The sequence below is a fragment of the Triticum dicoccoides genome, chromosome 5A (genome assembly GCF_002162155.2).
Source record: "Triticum dicoccoides isolate Atlit2015 ecotype Zavitan chromosome 5A, WEW_v2.0, whole genome shotgun sequence".
Lineage (NCBI taxonomy): Eukaryota > Viridiplantae > Streptophyta > Magnoliopsida > Poales > Poaceae > Triticum > Triticum dicoccoides.
In genome coordinates, this window is record NC_041388.1 from 626,499,277 (window position 1) to 626,519,788 (window position 20,512).

The 20,512-nt window shown below is 43.6% G+C and overlaps 1 protein-coding gene across 1 annotated transcript; it reads right to left on the bottom strand.

Annotated features, from left to right (window-relative positions):
- Positions 1 to 15,174: 15,174 nt before the first annotated feature.
- On the bottom strand, positions 15,175 to 18,853 carry LOC119303530. The gene is made up of 2 exons (XM_037580660.1): positions 18,743 to 18,853; positions 15,175 to 15,792 (listed from the first exon to the last, which is right to left on the bottom strand). Exons 1-2 carry the CDS (start codon positions 18,833 to 18,835, stop codon positions 15,475 to 15,477), a joined length of 411 nt encoding a protein of 136 aa, XP_037436557.1. The 5' UTR covers positions 18,836 to 18,853; the 3' UTR covers positions 15,175 to 15,474.
- Between the last annotated feature and the right edge of the window lie 1,659 nt (positions 18,854 to 20,512).

Consider the following 20,512-nt stretch of genomic DNA (forward strand, 5'->3'; position numbering starts at 1 on the left):
CCCCTCCTTGGCGCGCCCCAAGGGCCGGCCGGCCTCTCCCCCTTGCTCCTTTATATACAGGGGTAGGGGGCACCTCTAGACACACAAGTTGATCTTCGTGATCGTTCTCTTAGCCGTGTGCGGTGCCCCCTCCACCATAATCCTCGATAATATTGTAGCAGTGCTTAGGCGAAGCCCTGCGATGGTAGAACATCAAGATCATCACCATGCCGTCGTGCTGACGGAACTCTTCCCCAACACTTTGCTGGATCGGAGTCCGGGGATCGTCATCGAGCTGAACGTGTGCTAGAACTTGGAGGTGCCATAGTTTTGGTGCTCGATCGGTCGGGCCATGAAGACGTACGACTACATTAACCGCATTGTGCTAACGCTTCCGCTTCCGGTCTATGAGGGTACGTAGCAACACTCTCCCCTCTTGTTGCTATGCATCACCATGATCTTGCGTGTGCGTAGGAATTTTTTTGAAATTACTAAGTTCTCCAACAGTGGCATCTGAGCCTAGGTTTTATGTGTTGATGTTATATGCACGAGTAGAACACAAGTGAGTTGTGAGCGATATAAGTCATACGGCTTACCAGCATATCATACTTTGGTTCGGCGGTATTGTTGGATGAAGCGGCCCGGACGAACATTACGCGTACGCTTACGCGAGACTGGTTCTGCCGACGTGCTTTGCACACAGGTGGCTGGCGGGTGTCAGTTTCTCCAACTTTAGTTGAACCGAGTGTGGCTACGCCCGGTCCTTGAGAAGGTTAAAACAGCACTAACTTGACAAACTATCGTTGTGGTTTTAATGCGTAGGTAAGAACGGTTCTTGCTCAGCCCGTAGCAGCCACGTAAAACTTGCAACAACAAAGTAGAGGACGTCTAACTTGTTTTTACAGGGCATGTTGTGATGTGATATGGTCAAGACGTGATATAAGTTATTGTATAAGATGATCATATTTTTTGAAGTTATCGGCAACTGGCAGAAGCCTTATGGTTGTCTCTTTATTGCATAAGATGCAAGGTCCAAATAATTGCTTTACTTTATCGCTATGCGATAAAAATAGTTGCAAGAGCAATAGTTGGTGAGACGACCATGTGACGACACATTGATATAGATCAAGATGATGGAGATCATGGTGTCATGCTGGTGACAATGGAAATCATGATGATGCTTTGGAGATGGATATCAAAGGCACAAGATGATGATGGCCATATCATGTCACATATTTTGATTGCATGTGATGTTTATCTTTTATACATCTTATTTTGCTTAGTTATGACGGTAGCATTATAAGATGATCTCTCACTAAATTTCAAGATAAAAGTGTTCTCCCTGAGTATGCACCGTTGCCAAAGTTCGTCGTGCCCAGACACCATGTGATGATCGGGTGTGATAAGCTCTACGTCCATGTACAATGGGTGCAAGCCAGTTTTGCACATGCAGAAATACTCGGGTTAAACTTGACGAGCCTAGCATATGCAGATATGGCCTCGGAACACTGGAGACCGAAAGGTCGAGCGTGAATCATATAGTAGATATGATCAACATAATGATGTTCACCATTGAAAACTACTCCATTTCACGTGATGATCGGTTATGGTTTAGTTGATATGGATCACGTGATCACTTAGAATATTAGAGGGATGTCTGTCTAAGTGGGAGTTCTTAAGTAATATGATTAATTGAACTTTAATTTATCATTAACTTAGTCCTGGTAGTATTAGCATATCTATGTTGTAGATCAATAGCTCGCGATGTTGCTCCCAGTTTATTGTGTTCCTAGAGAAAAATTATGTTGAAAAATGTTAGTAGCAATGATGCGGATTGGATCCATGATCTGAGGATTATCCTCATTGCTGCACAGAAGAATTATGTCTTTGACGCACCACTAGGTGACAGACCTATTGCAGGAGTGGATGCAGACGTTACGAACGTTTGGCTAGCTCAATATAATGACTACTTGATAGTTTAGTGCACCATGCTTAACGGCTTAGAATCAAGACTTCAAAGACGTTTTGAATGTCATGGACCATATGAGATGTTCCAGGAGTTGAAGTTAATATTTCAAGCAAATACCCGAGTTGAGAGATATGAAGTCTCCAACAAGTTCTATAGCTAAAAGATGGAGGAGAATATATCAGCAGTGAGCATGTGCTCAGATTGTCAGGGTACTACAATCGCTTGAATCAAGTGGGAGTTAATCTTCCAGATAAAATAGTGATTGACAGAATTCTCTAGTCACCATCACCAAGTTAGTAGAACTTCGTGATGAACTATAATATGCAAGGGATAATAGAAACGATTCCCAAGCTCTTTGTGATGCTGAAATCGATGAAGGTAGAAATCAAGAAAAGCATCAAGTGTTGATGGTAAACAAAACCACTAGTTTCAAGTAAAGGGACAAAGGGCAGAAAGGAGAACTTCAAGAAGAACGGCAAGAAAGTTGCTGCTCAAGTGAAAAACCCAAGTCTGGACCTAAGCCTGAAACTGAGTGCTTCTACTGCAAAGGGATTGGTCACTGGTAGCGGAACTACCCCAAGTAATTGGCGGATAAGAAGGATGGCAAAGTGAACATAGGTATATTTGATATACATGTTATTGATGTGTACTTTACTAGTGTTTATAGCAACCCCTCAGTATTTGATACTAGTTCAGTTGCTAAGAATAGTAACTCAAAACGGGAGTTGCAGAATGAACAGAGACTAGTTAAGGGTGAAGTGATGATGTGTGTTGGAAGTGGTTCCAAGATTGATATGATCATCATCGCGCACTCCCTATACTTTCGGGATTAGTGTTGAACCTAAATAAGTGTTATTTGGTGTTTGCGTTTAGCATGAATATGATTTGATCATGTTTATTGCAATACGGTTATTCATTTAAGTAAGAGAATAAATTGTTGTTCTGTTTACATATATGGTTACACACCCAATGAAAATGGTTCATTGGATCTCGATCATAGTGATAAACATATTCATAATATTGAAACCAAAAGATGCAAAGTTAATAATGATGGTGCAATTTATTTGTGGCACTGCCGTTTAGGTCATATTGGTGTAAAGCGCATGAAGAAAATCCATGTTGATGGGCTTTTGGAATCACTTGATTATGAATCAGTTGATGCTTGCGAACCATGCCTCATGGGCAAGATGACTAAGACTCTGTTCTCCAGAACAATGGAGCGAGCAACAGATTTGTTGGAAATCATACATACTGATGTATGTGGTCCGATGAATATTGAGGCTCGTGGCAGGTATCATTATTTTTTGATCTTCACAGATGATTTGAGCAGATATGAGTATATCTACTTGATGAAACACAAGTCTGAAACATTTGAAAAGTTCAAAGAATTTCAGACTGAAGTGGAGAATCATCGTAACAAAAATGAAAGTTTCTATGATATGATCGCATAAGTAAAATATTTGAGTTATGAGTTTGGCCTTCAATTAAAAACAATGTGAAATAGTTTCACTACTCACGTCACCTGGAACACCACAGCATAATGGTGTGTCCGAACATCATAACCGTACTTTATTAGATATGGTGTGATCTATGATGTCTCTTACCGATCTACCACTATTGTTTTGGGGTTATGCATTAGAGATAGCTGCATTCACGTTAAATAGGGCACCATCTAAATCCGTTGAGACGACACCGTATGAACTATGGTTTGGCAAGAAACCTAAGCTGTCGTTTCTTAAAGTTTGAGGTTGCAATGCTTATGTGAAAAAGTTTCAACCTGATAAGATCAAACCCAAATCGGAGAAGTGCATCTTCTTAGGATACCCAAAAGAAAATGTTGGGTACACCTTCTATCACAGATCCGAAGGCAAGATATTCGTTGCTGAGAATGGATCCTTTCTAGAGAAGGAATTTCTCTCAAAAGAAGTGAGTGGGAGCAAAGTAGAACTTGATGAGGTAACTGTACCTACTCCCTTATTGGAATGTAGTTCATCACAGAAATATGTTCCTGTGACTACTACACCAATTAGTGAGGAAGCTAATGATGATGATCATGTAACTTTAGATCAAGTTGCTACAGAACCTCGTAGGTAAACCAGAGTGAGATCTGCACCAGAGTGGTACGGTAATCCTGTTCTGGAGGTCATGTTACTTGACCATGACGAGCCTACAAACTATGAGGAAGCGATGATGAGCCCAGATTCCGTGAAATGGTTTGAGGCCATGAAATCTGAGATGAGATCCATGTATGAGAACAAAGTATGGACTTTGATTGACTTGCCCATTGATCGGTGAGCCATTGAGATTAAATGGATCTTCAAGAGGAAGAAGGACGCTGATAGTAGTGTTACTATCTACAAAGCTAGAATTGTCGCAAAAAGGTTTTCGACAAGTTCAAGGTGTTGACCACGATGAGAATTTCTCACTCGTATCTATGCTTAAGTCTGTCTGAATCATGTTAGCTATTGCCGAATTTTATGAAATCTGGCAAATGGATAAACAAAACTGCATTCCTTAATAGGATTTATTAAAGAAGAGTTGTATATGATGCAACCGGAAGGTTTTGTCAATCCTAAAGGTGCTAACAAAATATGCAAGCTCCAGCGATCCATCTATGGACTGGTGCAAGCATCTCAGAGTTGGAATATACGCTTTGATAAGTTGATCAAAGCATATAGTTTTACACAGACTTGCGGTGAAGTCTGTATTTACAAGAAAGTGAGTGGGAGCACTATAGCATTTCTGATAAGTATATGTAAATGACATATTGTTGATCGGAGATAATGTAGAATTATTCTGCAAAGCATAAAGGAGTGTTTGAAAGGAGTTTTTTCAAATAAAGACCTCGGTGAAGTTGTTTACATATTGAGCATCAAGATCTATAGAGATAGATCAAGATGCTTGATAAGTTTTTCAATGAGTACATACCTTGACAAGATTTTGAAGTAGTTCAAAATGGAACAGTCAAAGAAAGAGTTCTTGCCTGTGTTACAAGGTGTGAAATTGAGTAAGACTCAAAGCCCGACCACGGCAGAAGATAGAGAGAGAATGAAAGTCATTCCCTATGCCTCAGCCATAGGTTCTATAAAGTATGCCATGCTGTGTACCAAACCTATTGTATACCCTGCACTGAGTTTCGCAAGGGAGTACAATAGTGATCTAGGAGTAGATCACTGGACATTGGTCAAAATTATCCTTAGTGGAATAAGGATATGTTTCTCGATTATGGAGGTGACAAAAGGTTCGTCGTAAAGGGTTACATCGATGCAAGTTTTGACACTAATCCAGATAACTCTAAGTCTCAATCTGGATACACATTGAAAGTGGGAGCAATTAGCTAGAGTAGCTTCATGCAGAGCATTGTTGACATAGAAATTTGCAAAGTACGTACAGATCTGAATATGGCAGACCCGTTGACTAAACTTCTGTCACAAGCAAAACATGATCACACCTTAGTACTCTTTGGGTGTTAATCACATAGCGATGTGAACTAGATTATTGACTCTAGTAAACCCTTTGGGTGTTGGTCACATGTCGATGTGAACTATGGGTGTTAATCACATGGTGATGTGAACTATTGGTATTAAATCACATGGTGATGTGAACTAGATTATTGACTCTAGTGCAAGTGGGAGACTGAAGGAAATATGCCCTAGAGGCAATGATAAAGTTATCATTTATTTCCTTATAACATGATAAATGTTTATTATTCATGCTAGAATTTTATTAACTGGAAACATAATACATGTGTGAATACATAGACAAACAGAGTGTCACTAGTATGCCTCTACTTGACTAGCTCGTTAATCAAAGATGGTTATGTTTCCTAACCATAGACATGAGTTGTCATTTGATTAACGGGGTCACATCATTAGGAGAATGATGTGATTGACATGACCCGTTCCATTAGCTTAGCACCCGATTGTTTAGTATGTTGCTATTGCTTTCTTCATGACTTATACATGTTCCTGTGACTATGAGATTATGCAACTCCCGTTTGCCGAAGGAACACCTTGTGTGCTACCAAACATCACAACCGTAACTGGGTGATTATAAAGGTGCTCTACAGGTGTCTCCAAAGGTACATGTTGGGTTGGCGTATTTCGAGATTAGGATTTATCACTCCGATTGTCGAAGAGGTATCTCTGGGCCCTCTCGGTAATGCACATCACTTAAGCCTTGCAAGCAATGCAACTAATGAGTTAGTTGCGAGATGATGTATTATGGAACGAGTAAAGAGACTTGCCGATAACGAGATTGAACTAGGTATTGAGATACCGACGATCAAATCTCGGGCAAGTAACATACCGATGACAAAGGGAACAACGTATGTTGTTATGTGGTCTGACCGATAAAGATCTTTGTAGAATATGTAGGAGCCAATATGAGCATCCAGGTTCCGCTATTGGTTATTGACCGGAGACGTGTCTCGGTCATGTCTACATTGTTCTCGAACCCGTAGGGTCCGCACGCTTAACGTTACGATGACAATTTCATTATGAGTTTATATATTTTGATGTACCGAAGGTTGTTCGGAGTCCCGGATATGATCACGGACATGACGAGGAGTCTCGAAATGATTGATTCATAAAGATCGATATATTGGATGGCTATATTCGGACACCGGAAGTGTTTCGGGTGATTTCGGAGAAAACCGGAGTGCCGAAAGGGTTACCGAAACCCCCCGGGGAAGTATTGGGCCTTAGTGGGCCTAAGAGGAGAGAGAGGGCAACAGCCCAGGAGGTGGCGCGCCCCCTCCCATGGGGTGTACGAATTGGACTAGGGGAGGGGGGCGCGGCCCCTCTTTCCCTCTCCCTCTCCCTCTCTTTCCTTCCCCCTTCTCTCTTCCTAGTTGGACTAGGAAAGGGGAATCCTACTCCTACTAGGAGGAGGACTCCCCCCTCCTTGGTGCGCCCCAAGGGCCGGCCGGCCTCTCCCCCTTGCTCCTTTATATACAGGGGCAGGGGGGGCACCTCTAGACAGACAAGTTGATCTTCGTGATCGTTCTCTTAGCCGTGTGCGATGCCCCCCTACACCATAATCCTCGACAATATTGTAGCGGTGCTTAGGCGAAGCCCTGCGACGGTAGAACATCAAGATCGTCACCACGCCGTCGTGCTGACGGAACTCTTCCCCGACACTTTGCTGGATCGGAGTCCGGGGATCGTCATCGAGCTGAACGTGTGCTAGAACTCGGAGGTGCCATAGTTTCGGTGCTTGATCGGTCGGGCCGTGAAGACTTACGACTACATCAATCGCGTTGTGCTAACGCTTCCGCTTCTGGTCTACGAGGGTATGTAGACAACACTCTCCCCTCTCGTTGCTATGCATCACCATGATCTTGCGTGTGCGTAGGAAATATTTTTAAATTAGTATGTTCTCCAACAAAACGCTCATTACGCAGAGCCGGCACCAAGCAAGGGACACCTCCTGTCCTTGTGGCAACGCCTGCCTCAACAGAGGTCGTCGGATAAACCGGAAAAAGCCTGGTGAGCTGTCTGCTCAGCTGCCTATTGAACCGCCCGCTCAGCCTCTTGGCGGATCCTATCCTGGTCAACCAAGTTAAGAGCTCCATCACGCGCTGGGTCATGCCCGCGCGGCTGGTCACGGCGCCGGGCGTTGCTTGAAACGGCTGCAGAATCTATGTGCCTGCTATAACTCGGGCTCCGGCTTGGGCGAGGGTCGAATGAATTCTGTCTTGACTATAAGAATAAGCCTCCTGCTGCGCCAGAGCTGTCTGAAGAAGTTCTCTGACCCTTCAGGTTTCAATCACCGTCGGAGAGTCACTCTCCGCTGGGAGAGCCGCCAATCGTGCCGCCGCAGCGATCATGTTCTCCAAAGGGTTAGAATAATGACCCGGTGGTGTTGGTACATGATGAGGTGTAGCAGTATTCATACGAGGGGGTTCCATCACCCGTGGCTGAACCGGCGCCCCAGCCCCAGGCATTGCAACCCGGTTCACCTCTGGCGGGTTACTGGGGCCTGCATTAGGTGTGCGGAAGAGGTTTCTAGGATCGTAAGCCAGAGGTAGACGTGACTGAGCCTTCTGGTGTCTTCTCCTCATGACCTCATTTGATGCGTTTAGATCCATCGTGAGCTGAAAAGCCTCTGATTGAAGTTGTTGAGCTCGAGCATCCAAAGCTGCCCGCTCTTCAGCCATCCTGACGTCCTCCGCTTCTAGGTTTTCTTTGGCTTGTACTACCTCCTCACACAACCATGTCACTTCTGCATCATGCCGAGCCTGATCTGTCGGGTTAACCACGGCAGTCAACAGGGCTATCATCCTATCCATGAGATCCATCAGCACCTGAGGCGGCGGGCGCGCAGGACCTCCTGCCCCGGCCGCTGCTGACCCGGTGGTTATCACTTCCGCACCTGTAGAGTTTTGAACGGGCTGCTTGCCAGTCATGAATATTCCCGCTCTGCTCGGAGGCTCAAAGTGCTCCAGAATACTGCTGCCATTGGAACAGCCCCCAAGCCCACCATCTTGCAGTTGATACAACAAATCTGTCTCACCCGTGGATGACTTACCATCAGATTGGACGGCCATCTCACCACCAGACACAGATCTTTCAGAAAATTCCCCTCCATGGATGCATCTCACGAAGGCATGCTTCACAGCCGGCTGAGCTCGGGTGGGTCTCGCACGCTGAGCCGTCTTGATGATGTCGGTGCAGATGTCCAGCTGAGGACCCGGCTCGCCAATCCGGCCGATGAAGATGTGGATCCCGCCGAAGGGGACCCGGTACCCATACTCAATTGAGCCAGCATCGGGGCCCCAGCCTGCATCGGCGATGTAGAGCTTGCCGCGATGACTCTTGGTCATCCGGCCCACGTATCCCTTGAGCCCTTCGAAGTTGTCCTTCAAGAACTCAAATCCAGCGTGGCACTGGCCCCACGGTGGGTGCCAACTGTCGTGGAATTGTCACGGTAGATGTCCCAGTGAAAGGACTTAATCGTGGAGCCATCACAGCTAGGAAGCTTAAATGGGTTAAACGGGACAAAGGACACGAGAGGTTTATACTGGTTCAGTCCCTTGCGATGAAGGTAAAGGCCTGGTCCAGTTGATATGGCATTGCTAGGTTTCGGTGACCAAGGAGCGAATACGCTTAACATGGCCCTCGATCTGTTGTTTCTTGTCCTAAGCCGCCGCCGGGTCGTCCCCTTATATACATGGGTTGATGCCCTGCGGCCTACAGAGTCCCGGCCGGCTCATACAACGTGTCCGGCTCGGTGACATATCTTACATGCCTTACATTACAAGTCTATTCATACATGGTGGTTTATACTTACGGGCCTTAAGCCATCTCTGGGCTTGGGCCTATTATAAGCCTAAATGTGAACCGTCATCTTGTATACTCTTGGGCTTCATTTAGGTAAACCGCCATTGTGGTTGACCCAGACCCTCCTGGGCGGGTCATATCTGGTAGTCATATCCCCAACACAAGGGGTACTACCTAGCTGATGGCATCTATCGGAGATGGTCTACATTTGTGAAGACTATCTCAAACACTGTGCCAGGAGGCAAGAAGTCCCAGTTTGCCAAGGTTTAGGAGGCTTGCAAGAAGGATGTCGAGCGGGCATTCGGTGTGCTCCAATCTCGATTTGCTATTGTCGGTACCCTGCTCAGACCTGGTCGAAAGATCAAATGTGGGAGATCATGACTTGTTGTGTCATCTTGCACAACATGATCATTGAGAGCGAGCAGGAAGAGCCAGTGTTTGACACTGAACCCTACAACAGGAAGGGTCCTCTTGTCCAAGTTGATCACCAGCTACCGGCAACCTAGACTGCCTACCTCAACATGTATCAGGAGATCCGAGACCCACAGGTGCATGAACAACTGTGGCATGATCTGGTGGAGCACCTATGTAGCCTCAAGGGCGACGCCTAGCTCGACGTGTGATGAAATATGAGTTTTTATTTGTTGAACTATATAATTTTTATTGAACTATTTGTTGAACGATTTGATTTATATTGATTTTTTGTGATGAACTATGTGATAAAAAAATTACTTATGTTGAATTCACAATGAACCACGGCGAATATGAGTCGATTCGCGCTGATATCGGGCCATTTTTCGTCGAAAGTAGGCCGAAAAGAGGCCACAATGTCTACCAAAAATGGGCCGATACCGGTGCCTGAGGGCGATGGCTGGGTGCCCAACCGCCCCCAGAGCCGATTATACCGCCGGCTCGCCCCCAGGCGGCAATTTTTATGCCTCCTGGGAGGGCCAACGACTGGAGATGCTCTCAACAGTGAAACATCTCCTGTGGCTTGACACATCACAACAATAATGAGAAAAACATGTTTGTTGGGAAGACCAATTAGGGTTAGAGCTGCTCTTTTCTCTAGCTTTGAATTAATAGAAACAACAAACGCCACACACAAAAGGACTAGTTTAATTACAGCACTAGGAATAGAAATGAAACATAGCTCTATCCAACAACAATGTGGTAGTGTCAAGGTGCGCTCTTTAACAACAACTTCAAGAAGGTGAAAGACGCCCATGGATGCCTTCACCGCTGGTATCGACCCCTGTCGGACAAACGTTACGCCCAAAGCCCTAAGACCCTCCACCTTGTGAGCCTCTTGTGAGGAGCCTTAGACCACCCGAGCTGTCACCCGACGCATCTCCATTGCACCACAACAAGGTCTCCCCAAACCCCGAGATCTAGCAAACATTGATCCAATATAAGGGTGAAATTTTCAACGACGCCTCCAAGAAGAAGAAAAAAAGCCCATGAAAGCCTTCGACACCTGTACTGACCCCCATCAGCCAAAGCGTTCACCCAGGAACACCTCTTTCCTTGACGAGCCTCTAGGAAGGAGGCTCGCAAGCCAAGCGAGTTATAGACCAAGAGCTGTACCTTGATTCCTCGACAACAACACCACATGCACCAGAGACTCACGGAGATTAGCCAGCCAACCCACCAACCACCAACACTGAACCAACCCGTCGAAGAAGACGTAAGACCACCAGACACAACACTAGCTTTTTGTGCCCTATCGAGCACCATGTCTGACATGAAACATAGGAGCACTGCCTGAGCTAAGAACCACCGTGCTGTCGAATCGTAGCCAAGCACCAGATGTGTCCTCTGAAGCAGAGCCTTCAAATTAGTTTTGTTAAACCATAGTAAGTAGGTTCGGCTTTCATGAGTAATATTTTTGCGCTCATCCATTGTTATTTAAATCGGATAATCCCAGAATTTCTGAGATAACCATTCTGATATTGCCACTAATGAAAAATGAATGAGGAGATCCCGAAACCTGTTATTTAATGTGTTTCCAGGGGAAAGGGCCTACTCATGGAAGGATATTATCACATACATGGAAATACGTAGTTTGGTGGATGACGCAAGTCAACTGGAGGGGCACCAGACTCAACAGAGCGCAAGACGACGCATGGTGTGAGCACACACGCTCGTACCAACTGCCGTCAGCACCAGATGGTCCACCTCACAAACTTATATTAAGGGGTCGACTCTAGAATATCAACAGATAGAGCACCATTCTTGAAACGGAGAGCCATAACCAATCTTTCAACCCTAGTCATCACCATTTCCCATCACATCTCATAGCCACCGCTACCATCATCATCGCAATCATACTTGCAATTGGTGTGTCGCATTCGGCAACTATTATAAAACATACTATCAATCAATCATTTGTCTTTATGTCGTCTTCAATGAGTTTGTTTGGCGATCTAATCGTCTTGCCTGAGTGCTTGCTCTCTTGTAAGGGTGCTTGGGTAACCCCAAGTATAAGGGTGAAGTAACATAGTAATAAGTATTTCTCTCAGTAGAGAACAAAGGTTTATCAAACCAGAAGTTCTTACAGCAAACAAAGTCACTAGTACGTACACACAAAGCACAAAACAAACTCATCCCCAACAGGTTGTCTTGCTAGTTACAAGATTAAATTGCACGATATGCTAGGAATTGACAGATAGATAAAATAAAATAAATGATATAGTAAGAAAATAATATTCTCTACTCTTATAAAAAACCGAGTTGGTGATGATGGTGTGCCTATCATCTTATAATATAGACAGTTCGATCTATATCTGACGAATAGAAAGCAAACTATGACAATTTTACAAAAGATACCCGCTCCTCTCTTCACATTTACAGATAAGGCCTTGTCTCGTTTATCCTTACCTCCCACAACCTCATTGCTGAGCAATTAAAAAAGGAAGTCTATGAAACAATCTAGCATGGTGGCTGCTGCCGGCGCCGTCCATCCCCATGCCTCTGCCCAGTCCGACCACCAGTCACCACCACGCCCCACTCCTCCTCACGTTATCTCTCATCTTTCTCGAGATATCATTTTTTCAATGAAATTCTCGAGATACCATTTTTCCGATAAAATTCTCAAGATATCATTAGTTTTTACACATGGGATTACTCCTGCATGGGTCAATCATAACAGGTGTTTTGTAAAAAAAATGCATCTTGATGTTCCGTGCAATGCACGGGCATCTTGCTAGTTTTTGTAAAGTTTTCAGTATAAGAAGATAGACCCCATGGGCCATAGTTTTACAAGTGACATCTCGCATCGGAACAGAAACTTGTGGCGGCGGAAAAAATCAGAAAAAATTCGATCGAAGGGTTTCGCGAAATATGGAAGTTAATTATTGGTGAAAGAATGGACAGAAGCGGTGGCCAAGGGGGCCACACAGCCACCCCACGTGGATCCACCCTACGCCGTGCCACATGGCCGCGCGGGGCCCTTGGTAAGTCCTGAACCTTCTCGGAATCTTCGGGTCGCAAAAAAATCGAATTAAATCTTCAGGGTTTTTTGAGCTGTGTGGATATGGATTCTCTGGAAAACTAAAAGTATGCAAAAGAAACACAACTGATTGTGGGCACTGAATTAATAGATTAGTCTAGAAAAAATATAAAATGCTATAAAAAGTACTAAAAGTGATATTATAATAACATTAAACAATAAAAAATATAGATACATTTGAGACGTATCAACATCCCCAAGCTTAATCCTTACTCGTCCTCGAGCATGTAAGTGATAAAACAAAGATAATTTTTATGTGAAATGCTACCTAGCACAATCTTGATCGAACAATGTAATATTGTGTAAACTCGGAACAAAAGTGATTCAAAGCAATAATATATAATTGATAACAACCAAGTAACATCAAAATATGTGAATAAAATTACTCGTGCTTTTCAAGGCTCAGTGTCTTCATGTAACACCAATCAACACCAATCAATACTCATATGTATCAAAATCATGGTTTCAATCACTTACGGCTTAATCATATTCTAGCACCTTATCATAACACAACCCAGGCCGTCAATCAACTAAACAAATCCACGACTCTCCCTTTTCAAGTACTTAGCACTTTGCTTAAATACCCAAGTCACAAGTCTTGGTCTTCACACTTAATGGCAAATAGAATGATGATGGACGTTTTATAAGAAGACAAAAACTAAGAAACACGCACATCAATGTAACTGACCATAGGGCAATCAAGAAGCCTTGCAATTGATATTAGTGCGATGAGTGGCGACTGTCATGTAATGGATGCATTAGAGTTTAAGTGTATGAAAGCTCTCAAAAAAGCTAGTTGGGTGTATATCCAACTTTCTGAAATCTCAGGTCACAAAAAAAATCATATTAAATCCTCAGGATTTTTTGACATTCATAGATATGGACTTTTTGAAAAAGCAAAAACATGCAGACATCGAGGAATGTTTGCCGCTTCCTCCGTCAGCGGTATGTGGAGATCGACGAGATGTTCATCGAGCTTGACGACGCTGAAGAGCCGAAGATGCGGCAGGTGGCCATCCACCAGGAGGCAGGACCGTCCGGCACTACCAGCATGGAGGTTGTTGACATCTTCGACCACGACGAGTAACGTAGGCTAGCTAGGTTACATAGATTTTATTTTGCATGCTTTATAAGGATTTGAGCTATGAAACGGTTGGATGCAGCAAAGGAAAAATGATGGGTGACCGGACAAATAAGGGTCAGATTTTGCACGTCGCTGTTGTTGTAGATGTTGTTAAGCCTTCAGCTAGATGCTTACAGAGGTGCATAGAAAAATAAACCGAGTTCTTTTTTCCTGAAGCATTGTGTCTATTTTTACAGAAAAATCCCCTAATTAACCATCCATCATGTACAAATAAGCATCAATGCTTTAAAAATCACTGATTTATTTATTTAATCACCTCCCTAAGCACCCTCGATTGTATAGGGCCTTAGAGTATCTACAGCCGGATATGTCAAATATGGCCCCTCAAACGCCCGCGGACACGCCCGGGCGCATCCACGGGCAGTGACGGGGCACGCCTTAAATATTACTAGTTGCATCCGGACATCTCATATTAGATTCGTAGATCCATAAAAAAACATGCAAACGAAATAAACCTACGTACTACGTCGATCACCTAGCTACTCATCGTCGGAGATGTCGACAATCTCCATGCCCGGCTCCGACAACATTAACAGTTGTTGCAGCTCTGGCTCCTCCAACACCTCCGGCTGCTCCGCTCCGGCCTCCTCTCCGTTTGTAGTGACCACCAACAACCCAAGGCTAAACTGACAACAGTTTTTTTTTAACACAGTATGGATAAACTCACAAACAGTTCATCATACAGTTGAGTAAAGTTCCTTTTACCTGCCAGCGCCAAATAACCTATAGAGTCCGTTCCAACTGACAAAGACGTTATGGGAAACAAAATTGATTGAACATGTGAGGTACGGCCCCTGCATCACGAAGCGGTAAAATCAAGGAAGGCGATCGAGATCGATGAATCGAGCTGGAAGCATGTGACTGATCGCTCTGCACTGACACGTAAAAATTTACTATCAATTCTGATCAGAGAAATGGACGAAAGCAACGAAGCAAACTGATCGCTGACAGGACAAGTAAATGCGCCCTTCCCGTCGCATGCATACAGCTGTTTACATTTAGTTCTTGTCTTGCTCCTGCCGTACGTGCACGCACAGTGACAGGGGACCGGTTCACACGTTGTCATTTCATGATTTCGGAATTACCGTGCCGTTTTGGTCTGATGCGATGTTTTTGCTTTCAACCGGGTTCAAAAATGTTTCATCCTTAGATTTATATACGGGTTTTATCCTTTATTTGTTTAATAAAAACGTAACGAATGACCAAAAATTTGGGATTCTTTGTCTCACAAGTAAAAGTAGAGAATAAGAGCATCGAAAACCATATATGGCAAATCCGGTCCCGCAGACACACCCGGGCACACCTTAATTTTCATTTGTTGCATCCGCTCATCTCATACTCGATTCTTATATCTACACAAAGACATGCGTAATACGTCAATCCTATCTATTCCCCGTCGGAGATCATGACGATCTCCGTGCCCGGCTCCGGCAACATGGACGACAGCTACAGCTCCGGCTCCTTCGACGCCTCCAGCTGCTCCGCTCCGGCCTCCTCCGCCTCTATCTTCGCGTCGAGCTCGGCGAAGAGCGCGTCGGTCTTCGCCTGCTCATGCCAGCGAAACGTCCGATTTGTCTTCACGTAGGCCTCATCCTGGATGAACTCCAGAATGACCTGCTGCTCGGCCATCTCGTCGGAGTGGGCAACGGCGAACTTCGCCTCCGTCTGCTCCATGTTGAAGGGCGGCACCTGCTGGTCCGGCTCCTCCGCTTCCATCGGAGCCATATCCTCCTCCTCCGGCTTTGACGCGTCGGTCTCTGTCTGCTCCCGCCGGTGGAATGCCCAGTTTGCCTCCACGTGGCATTCCCACCACAACGACGGACGCGGCGTCCGTCGGACCGCCGTGTTTCCGAGCGTTTTTGTGTGTGGCCACACTGTCAGGCAGACGTGGCGGGCATGCACAGTACTACATGCACAATATGGGGCAAGAGTCAATAATTAATGATACAATAACATTACACTAGTAGTTCCGTCCTAGTTTATTCCTATTTTACCAAACTTTGACTATAGATTTAACTAATAAAATGTTGCATGTGGATTCACATTTAAACAAAGTTTTTAATGATATTATTTTTGCTACATACAACATGTATTTTATGAGTTAAAATAATGATCAAAATATGAATTTAAATACGAGAAGGACTAATAAACCAGGACCAAGGTAGTAATTCATGTGACTTCTCTTTGATACAACAACATTACACTAGTAGTTCCGTCCTAGTTTATTGCTATTTTACCAAACTTTGGCTATAGATTTAACTAATAAAATGTTGCATGTCACTGGAAGTTATATCACTGGATTCACATTTAAACATAGTTTTTAATAATATTGTTTTTGCTAGATACAACATGTATTTTATGAGTTAAAATAATGATCAAAATATGAATCTAAATACGAGAAGGAGTAATAAACCAGGACCGAGGTAGTAATTCATGTGACTTCTCTTTGATTTGACTGTATATACGATTCTTGTTTTTGCCTTTCTTAACCAAATGCACAAGTCTATAGAATTAATACGTTTTCATATCCCATGTTTTGGGGTTGAATTCCAGCCCTAATCTTATGATTTTATGCTTTAATTTGTTGCTGTTCCAACATTATCACCAAGAGGCTTTTAGCAAACTCAGCCCAATCACAAAAGCATGAAATCTGGCAACTCATTGTATTATTTGGTCTTCCTCGAGAAAGATTATACACAAGACAGGGAACGGAACTAGATTCCGATTTATAATATAGGGGGTTTCCTTTATAACATGATAGAAAAGCATTGCTTTTTCTACACCCCATTTTGGAAAATAATTCACGCATTTTAAATCCTTTGAATCGGTAAAATCATGCCATTTCGCCTCCACTCTTTGGGAATGGCATTAAAACAAGGTCAATTTGAACCCTAATTTTCTAGGTTTTTCAATTCAAAGCTTTTTAATCGGTTAAAAATCAATAAAACGATCATAGAAAAATGTAATTGACAAAGACACCGCACTATACAGGTATGGTACTTATGTAAGCGTGCAGGACCTCAAATGTAGCTATCGAAAGGGTGTGTGGTACCGTCTGTCCTATAGTACTCTGAAATTGAAGAGACTGCATACAACTTGATTAACCAGTACATGCATACAGTGCCTTTTGGATAGCTTCAACGGGCAATGGCAACCTTGGTCGACTAGAAGGTACGTGCAATGCGCACGGTGACATGCAAACGGCAGTTGAAGTGAAACCTGCTGTACCATACCGTTTTGAATGAAAATTATGATTACCCCCAGCCTGAATGATGAACACAGCAATTTACTAAAATGAACCAAGTATTAAAGTATCAAGAGCAGCTCAGGTACATGAAACCAAAATTTACATGACGAAATGCCAAAAAAAGAACCAACATTGCAGTTTTAGTAACTACATGACATATCTTGGTACATTGAGAGATTGACCATAAATTACTTTCTTTGCATGTACATAGTATGTGTGATACAGTATTGATGCCATTAGCTGTAGTTGTATTTACAAGTAGCCCCATGTTTTGAACTTGACTATAAACAAAAATTTCAAACTTTGACTAGAAACACCTTTTTAATTACTTATATTGGAATTTCAGAAAGTATTTGTAGGATCTATAAACAAAAAAATGAAACTTCAACCAGAAATAGCTTTTTAATTACTTATATTGGAGTTTCAGAAAGTATTTAAAGTTTCATTTGAAGATGGTTTCAGTTTTTCAAAACGGTAAACCTGTGATTGTATATAGCATCCTAATTTTATAACAAGATTTCTTTCTCTAGAGAAAGTCCTACTGTTTTCCTCAAAAAGAAAAGAAAAAACAAGGTATTTACCTGAGAGTGAACTGCTTCTAAACTACTATATATCTACCATCCCTTGGTGAAGACATTCCAAGACGTATTCCACCATTTTGCAAATCACAAGCCCGAAATTGCCAGCTTACAACGAAACGCCCAAACAAAGACTTGCCAAGACAAACTTAATTTCTACAAGTACTATTGTGATAAAAACAGGGACTGTGCAAAGGGACTACATGAGACCAAATGGCAGCAGATAGGAACTCTTAATCATCAAAAAGACACCTTAAAACACATGGACAACACATGGACGGAGTAATTCAGCGTTATTACTTGTGATCCCTGAACTGGCACTATCACAGCTTATCAGGAGAATGTAAGTCTCGGTATATTAATAAATAAATAAAAACAAAGTTAGTCGACTACACAGAATTTGTGTGTAGAGTAACCATGTAGAGTAACAAGTACCAGCATAAACTATCAGAATATGTTTCGGACCATAACAGATCAAATGGCAAACACATGTGGCAGATGAACAACAATGGTAGGTAGTTTTGAAACTTACTGATACCATGAGAAAAATAAGTGGTGAAGATTGGTGATTACACTAACAAGCAGGTGGGAATTAATGTCTCTATGCAACTACATGAATCAGTGATATATTGAACAATAGTGTAATACACACATTAACAGGGGGAAACTCGCATTCAGGAGTACAATAACAGGAAAGAATTTATACAACAGGCATCTTTGGATGACACCCATGTCATGCATGCTAGACGCTACAACTACAGGGAGAAGGCATTACATGTGGAATTTAAGTGCAGTAAGCATTTATCATCACTAAGAGCAAGTTAGCAAAACAAAGGGAATGGGACCATTGGGCTATCTTACGCTCTGGCAACTTAATTAGTCATCAGTCATCTTTGGAGTACTACCACTAGAATTTATTTACTTGCATTTTATCATAGCAATATGTGCCCAATTAATGCCTAAAACAAGAAACTAACCAGCATGGAAGAAAGGAAAGAAACGGGGGAAGGTGAAAAGGACTTGCATTATACCTTGGCAAGAAACACAGCGCAGATTGCAGAAGCGGTCACCAGATCAGAAGTAGCTGTGCCCAACGGCGGGAAGAAGTGAGGCTGCCGCAGCATGACCTAGCAAGGCATGACCACAAGAGCTCGAATCCACGAGCGTTTCTTGTTTGATCACTCGGAGCTAGATCATGCTGGCAGCTTCACTCGTTCCCTTGGGCAGTCCATCTCCGTCTCCAAACATCAAAGCTCGCATAAAATACAAGGATGAAGAAAATCCTGGACACATGGCAAAACAACACTCGATGCGCAGAGATGGAGAGATATGGGTAGAAGGAAGAAGAGAGATATGGGTAGAAGGAAGAAGCCACGGTACAAGCCAAGAACAGATCGATGTGGAAAAGAAGTTATCTAGCCGCTACTACAAGGTGTGTTCGGGTTGAGGTTGCCTTGGCCGATGTGGCGATTTGGCGGGTGGCAAGAACTCCAAGAAACCACAAGAATGGTGCCTCATCTCATCTCAAGAACAAAGAGGGAGAGGCATCAAGAACACACTCTTGTGGAGAGAGGGGAAGAAGGTAGAAGGGATGAGATAGACGGAGGCAGGGAAGGTGCAGGATTTATAGAAGGGTGCGGCTTTGTGGGGGTGGGGGTGATGAGAGATCCAGAGATCCATCCAACCATCCAGAGCGGAGGTGTAAACAATATTGCAACTCTCATCAGCTGTTCAGAATAGTGGTTGAGTGGGCAGTAAAGTGGAGAGAGATGGCAGAAGCGGCCAAGGAGTCTAGTGGCCTAGGGTTCTAGAGCCTAGCCTAGACAGGGGACCTAGACAGCCACCGCTGCAGAGGTGTCAGGACAGGAGGGGGTGGGTGCAGAAGGGGGGCAGGAAAAAGAGGAGCCGGCGAGGGGAAAAGATTTGAGCGTCTCGTCCCGTCGATCTGATGATGCATAGGGGTCAGTCAGGTGCACAAGCGAAGGACGGAGAGAGATAACCCAAGCCAAGAGCAAGACAAACCTCCTAGGCATGGCAATTTTTTTTGGCATATCTTTATCTTTTCCTTGTGTACCCCCGATCTCCCGCTAAGTTCCAAAACACAATTCCTCCGGGTTTTTTTCCAGTGTATCATGATCAAAATACTATTTAAGAACAATGACGCGTAGTTGTCGCCGCTCTCAGGCCCTGTTTGGTTCCAAATAAGTCATCGACTTATAAGTCGAAAAGTGAAAAAAAATGACTTATTTTACCAAACGGATCCAACTTATAAGTCACTCCAACTTATAAGTTATAAATTGCTTCACCCAACTTAAAACTTATAAGTCACCCCCTTTTGCGCGGGTCCCATCACCTTTACGTTAAAAAACAAGGTGGAAAAGTGTGATCAGATGACTTATAAGTCAGGTGACAACCAAACAGGCGTGACTTATAAGTTACTGATTTTAAGTCACCTGACTTATAAGTCAGGTGACTTATTGGAACCAAACAGGCCCTCATATTGAAGCCATGTCGGTGATAACGGAAAAGTCTATGTGCACGTGCTTCTAAAGATTGGCGCCTCGGAGCCACAATTGTCTGTGTTGAACCATTGAATGAATCTGAATTATCTGACACCAAATCCCGTCATTGTGTATGCACCACAAGAAATACTAACCTCACAACCCCGAGGAGCTGACAGAAATCTACGTCGGAGATCCACTTAATCCGTTTCAACGGACAAACTTCATGAGAAACGAAGCCCGAAAGACTGACTCAAAGAAGAAGCACTGCCATGCGTCCGAGAGCTACCCCTCCAAGGA